At 38.1% G+C, this 13,098-nt stretch overlaps 1 protein-coding gene across 1 annotated transcript in view; it reads right to left on the bottom strand.

Moving 5' to 3' along the window:
- Nucleotides 1–4,229: 4,229 nt before the first annotated feature.
- The window catches only part of LOC122067748 (putative RNA-binding protein Luc7-like 2), a 40,886-nt gene continuing 32,017 nt past the window's right edge, over nt 4,230–13,098 (bottom strand). Inside the window, exons 11-13 of the mRNA XM_042631588.1 lie at nt 12,620–12,666; nt 12,277–12,537; nt 4,230–4,588 (exon numbers count right to left, since the gene is read on the bottom strand). Of these exons, the coding sequence (XP_042487522.1) occupies nt 4,570–4,588; nt 12,277–12,537; nt 12,620–12,666 (327 nt within the window). The 3' untranslated portion in view covers nt 4,230–4,569. The remainder of the gene's footprint in view (nt 4,589–12,276; nt 12,538–12,619; nt 12,667–13,098) is intronic.

Genomic DNA, 13,098 nt, shown 5'->3' on the forward strand with positions numbered 1-13,098 from the left:
GCCAGAAACCCCGTATTTTTTCTTTTTAGACGAATCTCCTAATTGTTCCATAAGCATAGAAAGAGATTTAGTATAAGGTTTAAGGAAACATAAGTTCTAACCCAATACCTTTCGTCGTGATCAACCATGAAATACCAAATAGAAAATAAATAACACTCAAACAAGTACAGTTCCGAGCCTCATTGACCACCCTCATCAATCTAGATTCATTCCAATAGGAACAAAAATTCAACTGATTCAATTGACTAGTGACTAGAAAGGAATATGGGACAAGATGTGGCTTCACTTCCCCCTAACACAAAAGAAAGAGCCGTCGTGTATGCGAAAACATGATATATCAGTAAATATATTATAACTACTTTAAAATAGATCAATAGATTCTGAAATAGAAAGCTGATGTATCTACATGTATGTAGATATCCATATTGGGATCATATGAAAGGGATGTTATTATTTTATATTTAACATTACAAAGCGACTTCCTTAGCCGCCTACCCAGCGTCAACTAAAGGCCTAGCCCCTCTGCCTTGGTCAACATCAACACTTTAATCTCGCACAAGTAAAGCTCTCACAACAGGGAACAATTCATAGAGTTGATGCTGCTGCACTTGGGGAATGATTGGAGGTGTGAATTCAGTATGGTCACATGATCCAACTTACTGAAATTTTCCTATCTTTTATCCTTTTGAATATTTTGGTTATTAAAGTTAATAACTAAATAGTAATTTTTCACTAGCGACATGGTCATCTAATTGACCAATTGCTACTTCTTGATTTAAATTGAATATTTGAAAATATTGGAAAAAAAAAATTTTATTTGACTTTTCATATCTTGATTTTTTGAATTCCTTCAAAAAGAGATAAGAGCTGGTGAATCGAAAATAATTAATAAGAATAAAAAAAAAAAAATTGATTTTCTTATAGAACATTTATATCAATATGCGTAGATTATACCACTCCTTCCACTTCCAGTTCCTATGTTAATAGGAATGGGACTTCTCCTAAAAACACTGCCATATACATTCCGTTACAACAGTTACACCCTAGCTATTAAACTCGTGAGGAGATCAAAACAGTTGGATGCTGGAAAAGAATGCATTCATAAAGAAACAAGCCAAGTAGAAATTGACTCGACTCCACTTTGAGTAGAGCGACAGTAGCATCTCGTTAGGGAGATTATACAATGTGTGAAATTACCATTACCAAAAAACTGACACCGTAGACAATCTGTTAGGGAACATCCAATGAGTTCTTCCCATCCGTTGGATTAATAGGGGCCAAGGGGTCATTTCAAGGTGATAGAGGGATAGAGAGAAAGGGGTTAGGGGTGTTAACGGATGTTACGCCCCAGGACAAAAATTATTTCCCCCATTCAAAATATCCAACATTCAGAATTGCAATATTATTCTTTCATTTTGCACAAATAAGCATTGTTTCAAAAATTGGAAACATATCCGCGATGACCAATCCTGATTCTAGCTAAGAATCATTGAGATTTTAGATTGGGGGCTGATTCTAATTTGTTTAGTACTTGCAAATAGGTGTGCAGCCACGTAAATTTCATTTTTGCAAAGTCGGAGAAAGATGGGGTCACTCATAAAGAAGCAAGAAAAGATAGGTCAAATTACATATTTACCCCCTTTAAAAATCGTAGGGTGAATCAAAGGGTAAAAAGGTACAGTGTTGAGTTATATGACACACCCACAAGTTAACAATATTATCTTTTTGGTTTATCATTTTCTGCAATTTCCCTTTATAAGCCGTTGTGTAACTCTTATGTGGGTTTGAGGAACCCTAGAGAAAATAAAGGTCAAAGTTATTCAAGACATCAAATCCTCATAAGCTTCGTTATGACAGCCCAAATATTCTCACATGATAGATTGGATAGGACTCAAATTTTGTTTTAAGTAGACTAGTGCCAAGTGGCAAAATAAAACTTCAAATACTATAAGAAGATTTATTGACATGCTGGCTATGATATACAAGGAGGGACATATATGAGTTGGTATTTGCTTGATTGAACCTGAAATTTAACATGTGGCTAATATTTTAAATGTACAATTAATCCATCATTCAATTGATCAATATCAATTGTCCTTGTGTGTTAAAAATCAAATAGCCAAGTACTGGCTACCCAGGCTTACAATCAAAGAAATAGAATCTTGAAAAGTAATTTGGAAAATATTGAAACCAAAAGGGTGTATGTGAGTCGAAGGGTTCCAAACTGTCATTCAAGATTCTATTTCTTTGACTACAAACCTAAGGTAGCAAAAACTTTTTACTTGGCTGGTATCCTCAGTAGCAGCCAAAAGTTATCTAAGTCTTTCTAGAAATAAGTATTAAATAAATGAAAATTATTCACTCTAAATTATTATGGGTGTCGAAAGCCTTTGTGCCCTCTTTAGTTTCCCATTCTATAAATCAAAAAATAAAATAAAATAAAATTTTGCATTAGATTCCATGAGTTCAGATCTGGTTTAGAACTTTCTCGTATATTCCTGATCTGGACTCAGTGAAGTCCATGTGTCCAGATCAGGAGCATACAAGAACGTGATACGGATTCAGACTCCACAAGGGTAAATGAGAAATTCAATAATTCACTCAAAATTCACGCCAAACGGAGACCGATGTATAAGTGACATAATAAATGTAATCTTTGTCCCAGGAGATGGAGGAAGTGGTTGGTGGATGGGGTTGGGGTTGGGGTTGGGGTTGGGGATGTGGCAGCACTGATGAGAGTGGTGGAAGGAAAAGCCAGAAGTGGGTGGGATTGGGGACGTTGTAACGGTGGTGGGATGGTGGTAGTGGAGGTGGGGTTAAGGAATTAGTGGGGCCGGGGTGGGGGTTTTTGGAGGCAGAGGAGGTGGAGGAAGCAGCAGAGGCGCCCTTAAATATCGGTGCTGGTACTGAAAACCAAGAGATGGGGCTCTGCTGGTTCTATCAACCCGGACAATGGGAACCTGTGTGCGGACTAGACAAAATCGAAGTCATGGGCGCCAGCTCTAGGAGAGGCAATTTGGGCGGAGGCGGCACAGAGCTTTCTTACCGAACCTAAGCGGTGGAGGGTCACTGTCTGAACAAAGAGGTAGAACTAAAGATACGTTTCCTTCAGGCTGGCAAGGGCACTTGATACAGAACGCGTTCGTGTTTCTTCAACATCATTTATTGGCATGAGGAAACCAGCTCCTTCTGTCTTTACCTGTTCAAATTATAGATTTAAGTTTTCTTCCACACTCCTTTGTGTAGAGAGAGAGAAACCCATATAACTTGCTTAGCTTTCTTTATGCAATGCCTTTGAATTAGGCTGCCCTCCGTTAAATTACTTCAATCTGATAGAATCAAAAGAGATAGAGACAAGCCCAAAATGACTATTGATGAAATGGTAAGAAGATATATGAATATGAAAAAATTAGATTGTAGTATGACCACGGATAGACTTTTGCAGAGGACCACGACCCAAGTTGCCGACCCCTTCTAAGGCATGTTTATGTGATGCTTTGACTTCTACATTGACCTATTTTATACCTCACCTCACCTCACCTTACTTACGTCATCTCTTTATAATCCTACTCTTTACTCTTATCTCGGATCCATATAGTTGACCCATTAAGTTCAGATAAAGTTATGGTGGCTGTTATTGTTATGTTGGCTTTCAAATCCTTATGCCAAAAAAGATTTGCTACTCTTAATTCTCTAAATTGCGGAGGGGATCTCTACCTCATGGAGGGAAAATAACAATCACACCAAATCTGACTCTTTGCCCTTCTCTTGATTTCATCGACAGAACTATTGGCAGTTACATCTACGGCAACTACAAACAGCCAATTCCAGATCACATCTAAGCACTAATTGAAGAAAGAAGCTGATAACCACAACCTCAACCCTTAACTACTGCAAAAAGAAGATGCTCAGATTGCATGCACAACGTGGACCACCAACTACAACCTCTGGAAACCAATCCCCTCTTCATCACCTCCACCTCCACCTCCACCTCAACACAAATAAATTCTGTCAAGTTTTCTGAAAAAGAAAAGAGGATCATCGAGAAACTGAAAGCCAACTCCCTCGTGTTAAAAGAGTAGACCCAAAGCTTCAGTTTGACCATCTCAAACCCCACTCCACCGTCTTGTAACGTAATTGTGATTTAACACCAGTTCAAGTTTGAATGTATTTGCTGAGATCTGAAACATTATAGACCAACAGACCAGCAAAGCTCTCACAGCCTAAAATTATGAATCCAAAGACCACCCCCATTTTAAATTGACTGTCAGCAAACATTGCAATAGACAACTTGGCCGGCATCTAGTGTTCAAGTGAATACTTAAAACTACAGTAGAAATGCAAGACCGCTATAGCCACAAATAACACACTAACTTTCAGGTATGGCAAGTACAATCTCTCCCTAAACCTCAACTTGGTGAATACATTCCAAGCAGTAGCAGAAACACATCTAAATTGTTTCCATTCTCTAACCTACCAAGAATATTTCAAAAACAGATCCATTTTTTTCCCATTAATTGTTAATTTCATCAACTCTGGACAAAACAAACTTCAGAGCCCTTTGAATGCCTAGTACCGATCATACCGCCTGCAGTGAGGAATGAAGCAAAATTAAGTACAACTTTGGAAAAATGTCCAAAATCAACACAAGTGAAGTAAATTATTTTGATCTAGAGTCCTATTACAGATATAAATTAAGTCTCATGATTTGCTTTGTAATAACTGAAGAAGAGATAAAGTTCCAAGGATAAGTGCATGAATTGCGAAGGTTAAGAACAAAGTAGGAGAAAAAAGAAAAATTGACAGCAAACATGCACGCATAGGGATAATAGCCGCTACTATGTTCCATAGTTTTTAAGGCGCTGCTAAGGCGTCGCCTTACTAGCGCCTTAGCGCTGATGCGGTCTAGAGATGATAAGGCAATGTTCCGCCTTATGTGAAGTGGCGCCTTATGGGGTTTTTTTTTTTTTTTTTTTTTTTTTTTTTTTGAACACATTTTAAAGTTACTTAATGAAGATTCAAAATATAGATTTTTTGTTGGTAGGTGTATGGTTTTGTTAACACTTGAGATGTATAGGATCAGCTTTACTCCACAAAAAATAACCAAAACAAACAAAACAAAAACACAATTCACAAACAGGGTTTAGATTTTGTCAAGGGTTTTAAGAAAGGGCTTTGAAAACAAATTAAGGAACAAGGAAGAACCACTGATCTAGGCGACCATTTTTCTTCGGCAGCGATGAGCTTGCTCCGGCAGCGGTGAGCTTCATTCTTCTTTGACAGGAGTAGAAATATAGTAGATGACCTTAGGGTTTAGGCACTCATTTTGGCATTATAGAGGTAAGTATAATAAATGCTTGTATTTTTTATGTCTTCTTTTCTTTATATTTATAATTTAGTTTCATAATTATGTATTTATATTATATGTTAATATGATTGATGATTGATGAAGATGAACTTAGTTTATTCACTTTATTGATTTGTTTTCTTGATGAATATCTTACATTGGTATGAATATGAACTTTTAATATTTATTTAACATATGAGTAATAGGATTCAACTAGGATTTGAGCCACATAGATTGGTTTTATAAAAAAATTACACAAGAACGCTTTAGTCGATAAGGCGACGCTTAATGCCCGCGTTATGGCTAAGGCGCTCCGTAAGACCCTCAAACGTCTCCGTCGCCTTACCGCCTTAAAAACTATGCTATGTTCCAAATAATGACATACAAAAAAATTTCTATATAAACTAGCCATCCTGAGTCAGTTAGATCCAAACATGCTTAAACAAAAACGATTTTCTTTCCATGTGACGAATTTCTATACAGATACCTCCTGATATCCAAACACGGGTTAAGTCCCACCCAACATGTGCCCCAGTACAGGACTTTAGACTATAGATTGCTGACTCATGACTTCTTTACTCGACTTGGAGAGTCATGTAAGACAGACTCTTGTTAATATAATTTTTTAATAGTATAGTTTTGATGCAATGGAGCTATTGTATTTTTCCAGCTAAATGTTTGGGGTTCAATTTACCTTCTATTGATTCTCTGCCGTAATTTTAAATTGTTTTACATTGAAATATTAAACTCTATCATGTTGAATAACTAAAGATGCTGGTCAAGCAGCATGTAGGTCTCTTATTCACCAAGAACACCAAGGCTCGAACTGAGTTCACACTTCAAGACTTTGTTCTTTAATTAGACTCAATCCAATTTGGGGTAAACTCGCTTTACTCACCGGCTAGACTCGACCAAGTTGACAAAAGAGGAGCCAACATGTTGACTCAACTCCTACAGCCTAGGAGTTGAGTCAAGTCAGCCAAGACACCAAGTTCATTCTGACTTGGCAAGCTATGCTCTACGCACAACTAAATGTCTGCAACAACAAATGCTTAAATGTACAACAGATCCAGGTTCCATCGAGTATTAGTGCATCACCCAATCCTACTATGATTCGAGCATTGACAAGGACTGAAGGAGTGTGAGGCTCAAAAGCATAAACAGTTCAAACGAGTATCAAAGCTAAGACTCGGAGACTCGGAAGCTCGGACTCCTGACAAACGCAACCAAAGTTAAAATTGTGCCAGAAGCACTAGCGCTTTCTTTCATATGGGAACATGTGATACATTGTAGAAAAGGAAGTGTAATTGGACTTCCTCTAAATGAGCATGGGCATAATGGTTAATAGATGCATTTTGACTATTCTCCTCCAATTTATGTATGTTTACTGTGAAACTTCTTTTCCATCCCCACCCCCCTTTTTTTCCCTTTTGCAGGGGGGAAGGGGATAATGCAATGACCAGTCCCAAGCTAGAAAGTAGACTAATCTGCAACACAAGATCCCTATCAAACAGAGAACAAGCGACAACTAACCAAACGAAATAGGGATATAAATAGAAGAGAAACAGAAAATATCACAACTAACGGATCAAGGGAGAAAACTGAGAACTCGAAGTGGATTGATCTGATTCTCCTGAAACCCAGGTCGAGTGACCATAGAGATCAGATATAATAGGTTGCAAAAGATTGGAATTCTGAAGTTGAAATCAGGAGGCAATGGCACTGTCCTACATCTACTAAGAAAGGAAGGTAGAGTTGAGATATCTGACACTTTCACTAATTAAATTCAAATTTCAGAATAGGAACTAAGAGAATAGAATAGATAAAGTAGCTCTTAAAACCTGGTATCACCCATATGAGCTCAGAACTATAATTTACAAGCAGAATTGGAAAAATAAGAAGGGAATATGATTAGGAATCGACCTAACCTATGAAGAGAATCCAATCTTCCACCAAGGAATGGACCACGCATCATAAATATATATAAAAGATTGGAGTGACTGAAGTTAAAGGAGCCTTAAGAAAGATGAAACTAGGTAAGACACAAGGTCCATATGAGGTCCCAATAGAAGTGTGGAAGAGGACCTTGCGGGGTATCTTGGTTAACCAATAACCAATCTGTTTAACAAGATTATGAGCACGAGAAAAATGCCAAATGAATGGAGGAGAAACATTGTAGTTCTAATGTACAAAAATAAAGGTCATACTCAGAGCTGCAATAATTATAGAGGCATAAAACTAATGGGTCATACCATGGAATTATAAGAGAAGGTTATTGAACCCCACCTGCGAAGAGAAACTACTAACTTGGAAAACCAATTTAGTTCAATGCTAGGTAGATCCACAACAAAAGCTATCTACCTACTCAGAACTCAAAAGGATCATGGAAAGATCCAGAGTCTGCAAGAAAGACCTTCGAATGGTATTTATTGACTTAGAAAAAGCTTATGACAAAGTCCCAAGAGTGTTAATCTGGCATAGTGGCATGTACTAGAGAAGAAAAAATGTCGAGTAAATAATTGGATATAATTAGAGACATGTATAAGGGCGTGGTGACTAGTGTGAGAAACGTGGGAGGTCAAGGTAATGAATTCCCAATTACAATTTGATTACATCGAGGATCAACATTAAGCCCTTATTTGTTTGTGTTTATCATAGATGATTTAACCAAGAACATTCAGGATGAGGTTCTGTGGTGTACGCTTTTTGCCAACATTATTGCTTTGGTGGATGAGACGATAACAGAAATAACCTAAGTTGGAATTATAAAGATCAACCTTAGAATCAGGAGATTTTAAGATAAGTAGGACGAAGACGGAATATATGATGTATAACTTTATTCACACTAAGACAGATAACGAAATGGTGAAACTTGAGAAGAGATATACCACAAAGTGATTATTTTAGATATCTGGAGTCAACCATAAACAAGGAATAGGATATAGATGATGTCTCTCAGAGAATTAAAGTAGGATGGATGAAGTAAAGATGTGCATCCAGAGTGTCGTGTAACCGACGTATTTCCTGTAAAGCTTAAGGGAAATTCTATAGGATAGTCGTCAGACCGGCTATGATGTATGAGCAGAATGTTGGGTAGTCAAGATATGATACTGATAAACTGTGGGCAGAGATGATGTTAAGATGGATGTGCGGCAAAACTAGGAAGGATAAAATAAGGAATGAATGTATTAAAGCTGATTTGAGAGTTGCCCGATTCAGAATAAGCTCTCCTAGAAAGTTGTTTGACATGGTTTGACCATGTTCAAAGGATGCCTTGGGAAGCACCAGATGGAAAGAGCTATAGGCAAGCCCAAAATGACCATAGGAGGAGAAGTAAAAAAATACGTGCAGAGTTTAGATCGTGATTGTAGTATGAGAATAGAGCTGTTTGGAGAGTTAGGATTCATGCAGCCGACCCCACTTACTAGTGTGAAAAGAAATGAAGCTGGTGTTTTTGCTTTTTTAAAGGTGTTGATGCGTTCCTTTCCTCTTAGTTTTTATTATCATGTGGATCCATGTAGCCGACCGCCCATTTAGTTGTGAAAAGGCAGAGTTGTTGTTTGTTGTTATGTGAGTGACGGTTGGATTGGGATTTATCTTATCCTAAGTTGGTCTTTGAGTTAGTTTAGCAAATTCAGTCCTAACTATCTAGTTAGGAGAGTCTTAGCAGTTGAGTCAATCAAGGATATTTTAATTCTATTCTATAAATAAGCAATGTAACATTGTAACCAACCCCCACAAATTGAATTTTGGAATTGAATTTGAATGGATCTCTTTTCGTGATTGATTTTCTAGATTCTCTATCCTCTCTCCTCTCTCCCATGGCAAGTCTCTTCTATTTCTTCTCTTCTCCCTCACCCCCATCGTTCTCTCTAAAAAAATGGGCATACCTAATGCACAAGACTCTCGCCACTGCTGGGTCTGGGGAAGGTCATAATGTACGAAGCCTTACCTCTGCTTCAAAGAGAGGCTATTTCCCTACTTGAACCCGTGACCACTTGGTCACATTGGAGCAACCTTACCCATCTCTCTAATTATTTCTTTCTCATCTCATCTCTTATTTTTATTTTCTATAATTTCAGTTCCACTTCTAGGGAAGCTCATCTCTTTCCCTTTCACACAATATTACCCCTCCCTCTCATCAATCGCACATTCTCTCTCCTCTATTCCACCACATCAAATTCAAAGATTAGAGTTTATGGCTGATTTAAAGTCTGAAAATTATTTGTTAATATCTTGTAGTTACTATCTTAATTTCTGACAGTTAGATCTGAGATCAGATCTGGCCTATATCTAGCCATCAGTTCAAGATCTCTTCCATACCATTAGTGGGCCCATTACCAGCAGGTCAATCAGATTCATTAGATCTGATCGATCAGCATCAATGACTCACATGGCAACGGCGGCAGCAATGTCAGATTCCCCTACCCGATTAATCTCTTCCGGTGATTTGACAAAGGAGCAAAGATGGAGAAAAATCTACGACAGCGGTTGTGGCAGCAAGTCTTAGAGTGCACAGCAAGTTGGAGAGGCAATATACCAGAGTGATTTTGTGCAAGAGTATTGGAGATGAATCTACGACACTGGAGTGGCAGTGAGTTGGTCGGATCGAGGGTTCACATTTCAGTAAGTTTTGGCCACCACCCATGGAGAAGACCACCCTTTGAGAGTCGATTTGCTTGTTTAAAGGAGGCCCAACCCCGTATTAGGTTGTGCATGGGGTGGATTGTACACTTCTGACCCTTTAATCTTTGATTTAGCCCATCAAAAGTTCATAAGACCCATAAGTCCTCCCTAAGTCATTTGATGAATCAAAGAATAAATTCCAATACCAAACCCTAGAAAGATTCCGTTTGGATCCCATCAGGAGGCCTAGATTGGGTATTGATACACACCCTTGGTTGGACCTCTTTTGGACTCAAAATTCATTAGGTCAACCCATTATCAGGCCCCTAAGCACCACTAATAGGACTAAGAATAGACCATGGTTCAAGGTTTCCATTGATACCGTTGAAATTTCCCACATTCTGACAGTATCCCAAGACTCCAATACCAAATAGCATAAAAAAGTCACTGGTTTCGATCAGTATCGACCAAAATTCCCACATTTCGACCGAAATGTGAGAATTTTCCTCGAAATGTGGGAATTTTCAAGTGGACCAGTGGATCAGCTTTATAAAACCTTCTTAAATGGGAAACAAACCTTCTTATTTCAAAATTTTGACCATCTCCTATTTCTTCTCTATAAAGTGGGAAACTTGGGAAAATACTCCAAATTTTACCCTTGTGCCATCTAATCTTCATTCTAAGCTTGGATCTTGCACATTCATAGAAAACCTACCTATGGAAGGGAGCTAGGACCAAAAAGGTAAATCCTATCTTCCCCCAAACCTTGTATGCCATCCTTCGAAACAACCGGTACATTGGATATAGAGGTGGGTATGGATAGTATGGTGGATCTTCTACTTCATTTGGATAGGAGGGTAGTTCAAGTGGTGGGTCATCTTTTGTTGACAGTATCTTTAGGTATCCATCAAATCTTGTGTGCCACATCCACATCCTATCACTGTGACTCAGCCATTCCCTAGGCTGGGATACCTAGCTGATGTTGATGATGCATCTTCTAAATGGACAGTGACGAACTATCAAAACAATTGGACCCAAAACATGTCATGGGACTCATATGTGGTGCATTCAGAGGAGTGGCTACGACATCTGCAGCAGTATGCAACTCGTGGACTGGAACCACCAAGACACTCTACTTGGAAGTGACTTTTGAGTGTTGAGTGTTGAGTGTTGAGTGTTGAGTGTTGAGTGTCTAGTGTTGAGAGACAACTCACAATTATGTAATATTATTATTTATTTAGGATCTGTTGCATTATGTATTATGTACTTATGTAGATTGTAGATTATGTACTTATGTAGCATAGTTTCAAACTTTCAATCAACGACTAAACGTACATTACCAAACTTTGGTTCACCCCATAAGTATGACTTTAGGTGTTTTTTCTATTAAACTAATTATATGAAAGTGTTAGAATGTCTAAACTAGAGCGTACACAAAAAATCAGGAAAAAAAAAAAAAAAACACATTTTGGGGGTCCAAACCAATGTTTCCCCACCCAACCGGGAAAAATTCTCTGGTTTCCTCGAAATTTCCCAAGTTTTGACCAAAATTTCGATCTCCCCAATGGTTAAAACCAGATACCTTGAACCTTGGAATAGACCTTTGGATCAATTAGATACTAAGAGATTATATTTGGAGCAATTTTACTGGCCTAAGGTGGGCATTGTTGAAAACTCATCAATTCCCCTATTGATCATGTGTAGAAGCAGCTTTTAGGCCTCATTTGTTTTATTTTGTTTTTTCTTTTCAACATGCATGTCAGTATACCTAGAATCTCTACACAACCCAATAAAACAATCATAAAACAAATCAATTTCAAAACAAACAACAAATAAAAAGGGAGAGAAACCCAAACTGCCCAACTAACAAGGTGTCCAAGGTATCGCTTGCGCAACTCCCCAGGCCACCACCTAACATCCTATGGTCAGACCATAAATAAGTTATTTATATTTTTTTATTCTTTAAAACTGTATTTGACATGTATCATATGCATTTTCATTCGTTTCTTGACCATTTCCATGTGTATTTTTAGTGTATCTAGTGTCGCTACGATACAATACAATACAAATATACAATGCGATGCATCTATTAAAACCACCCATCCAATACGATACCAGATACCGAAACTTTAAACCTTAGAAACAACTAGTCATGAACGAACACTGCTCAATCTGACAACCCATATCTAACTACTAATCAGGTTTTGATAAGAGAAAGAGGAAATTAATTAGCTAAAGGAAGGATTCTGCTATGCAAGTATAACATTGCTTATATTTCAGCAAATTTAGAAAAGTAATATCACCTGTGGCGATCATAATCCCTCACACGCTCCCTTGACCTCGACCGTGACCTTCTGCGACTTCTTGAATCGTAACTGAGAGAGCGATCTGACTCTCTATCACGTTCCCGAACATACCCACGACCTCGATCATTATACCTATCACGGTCTCTACTCCTAGAATCATAATTTCTCCCTTGCTCTCGGCTATCACCATGATCCTCTTGATCACGATCACGATCCCTACTACCTGCCCGGTCACAGTCCCGACTCCGCTCTTTTGATCTGAGTGGAAAAAGAAAATTTTCAGATAGGGGGAAAAGGTAAAGCAAGGATTCATCAAAGCAAGGGTGTAAGGATGGAGCACCTTCTACCATCTTCAGCTCGAATTTTACGAATCTTGTTCCTCTCCTCCTGAGAAAATTCAATTGCAATGAAAATTGTGCTAAAAAAACACAGAGGTAATCAAACGGAAGCATAAATTGGGTCAATAATCACAATAAGTCTACACATAAACACAAAGTTAGACAAAGAAAGCAAAAGGGCACTTGAATCGACATCTACGGAAATAAAAACCACAAGAAGCCAGCATTGTCCAAAATTTCCAACAACAACCTGCAGAGAGATTACAAACACAAGGCTAAGGGACCATCGGCACCAATCACCACAGGAAAATTGGAATTGTAACATTCCAAGGAGATCATTTATTGTTATTCACTATGGAAAAGGGACTCAAAACAGACAGCAGTTTTGGACAAATGGGCAGCTCAGAAAAGCAAGGGAGAGCATATGTCTCTCAAGGTAACAAGCACTTACAAAATAATGTAATACTCCATCCTGAACACC

The sequence above is a fragment of the Macadamia integrifolia genome, unplaced genomic scaffold (assembly GCF_013358625.1).
Source record: "Macadamia integrifolia cultivar HAES 741 unplaced genomic scaffold, SCU_Mint_v3 scaffold31, whole genome shotgun sequence".
NCBI classification, from domain to species: domain Eukaryota; kingdom Viridiplantae; phylum Streptophyta; class Magnoliopsida; order Proteales; family Proteaceae; genus Macadamia; species Macadamia integrifolia.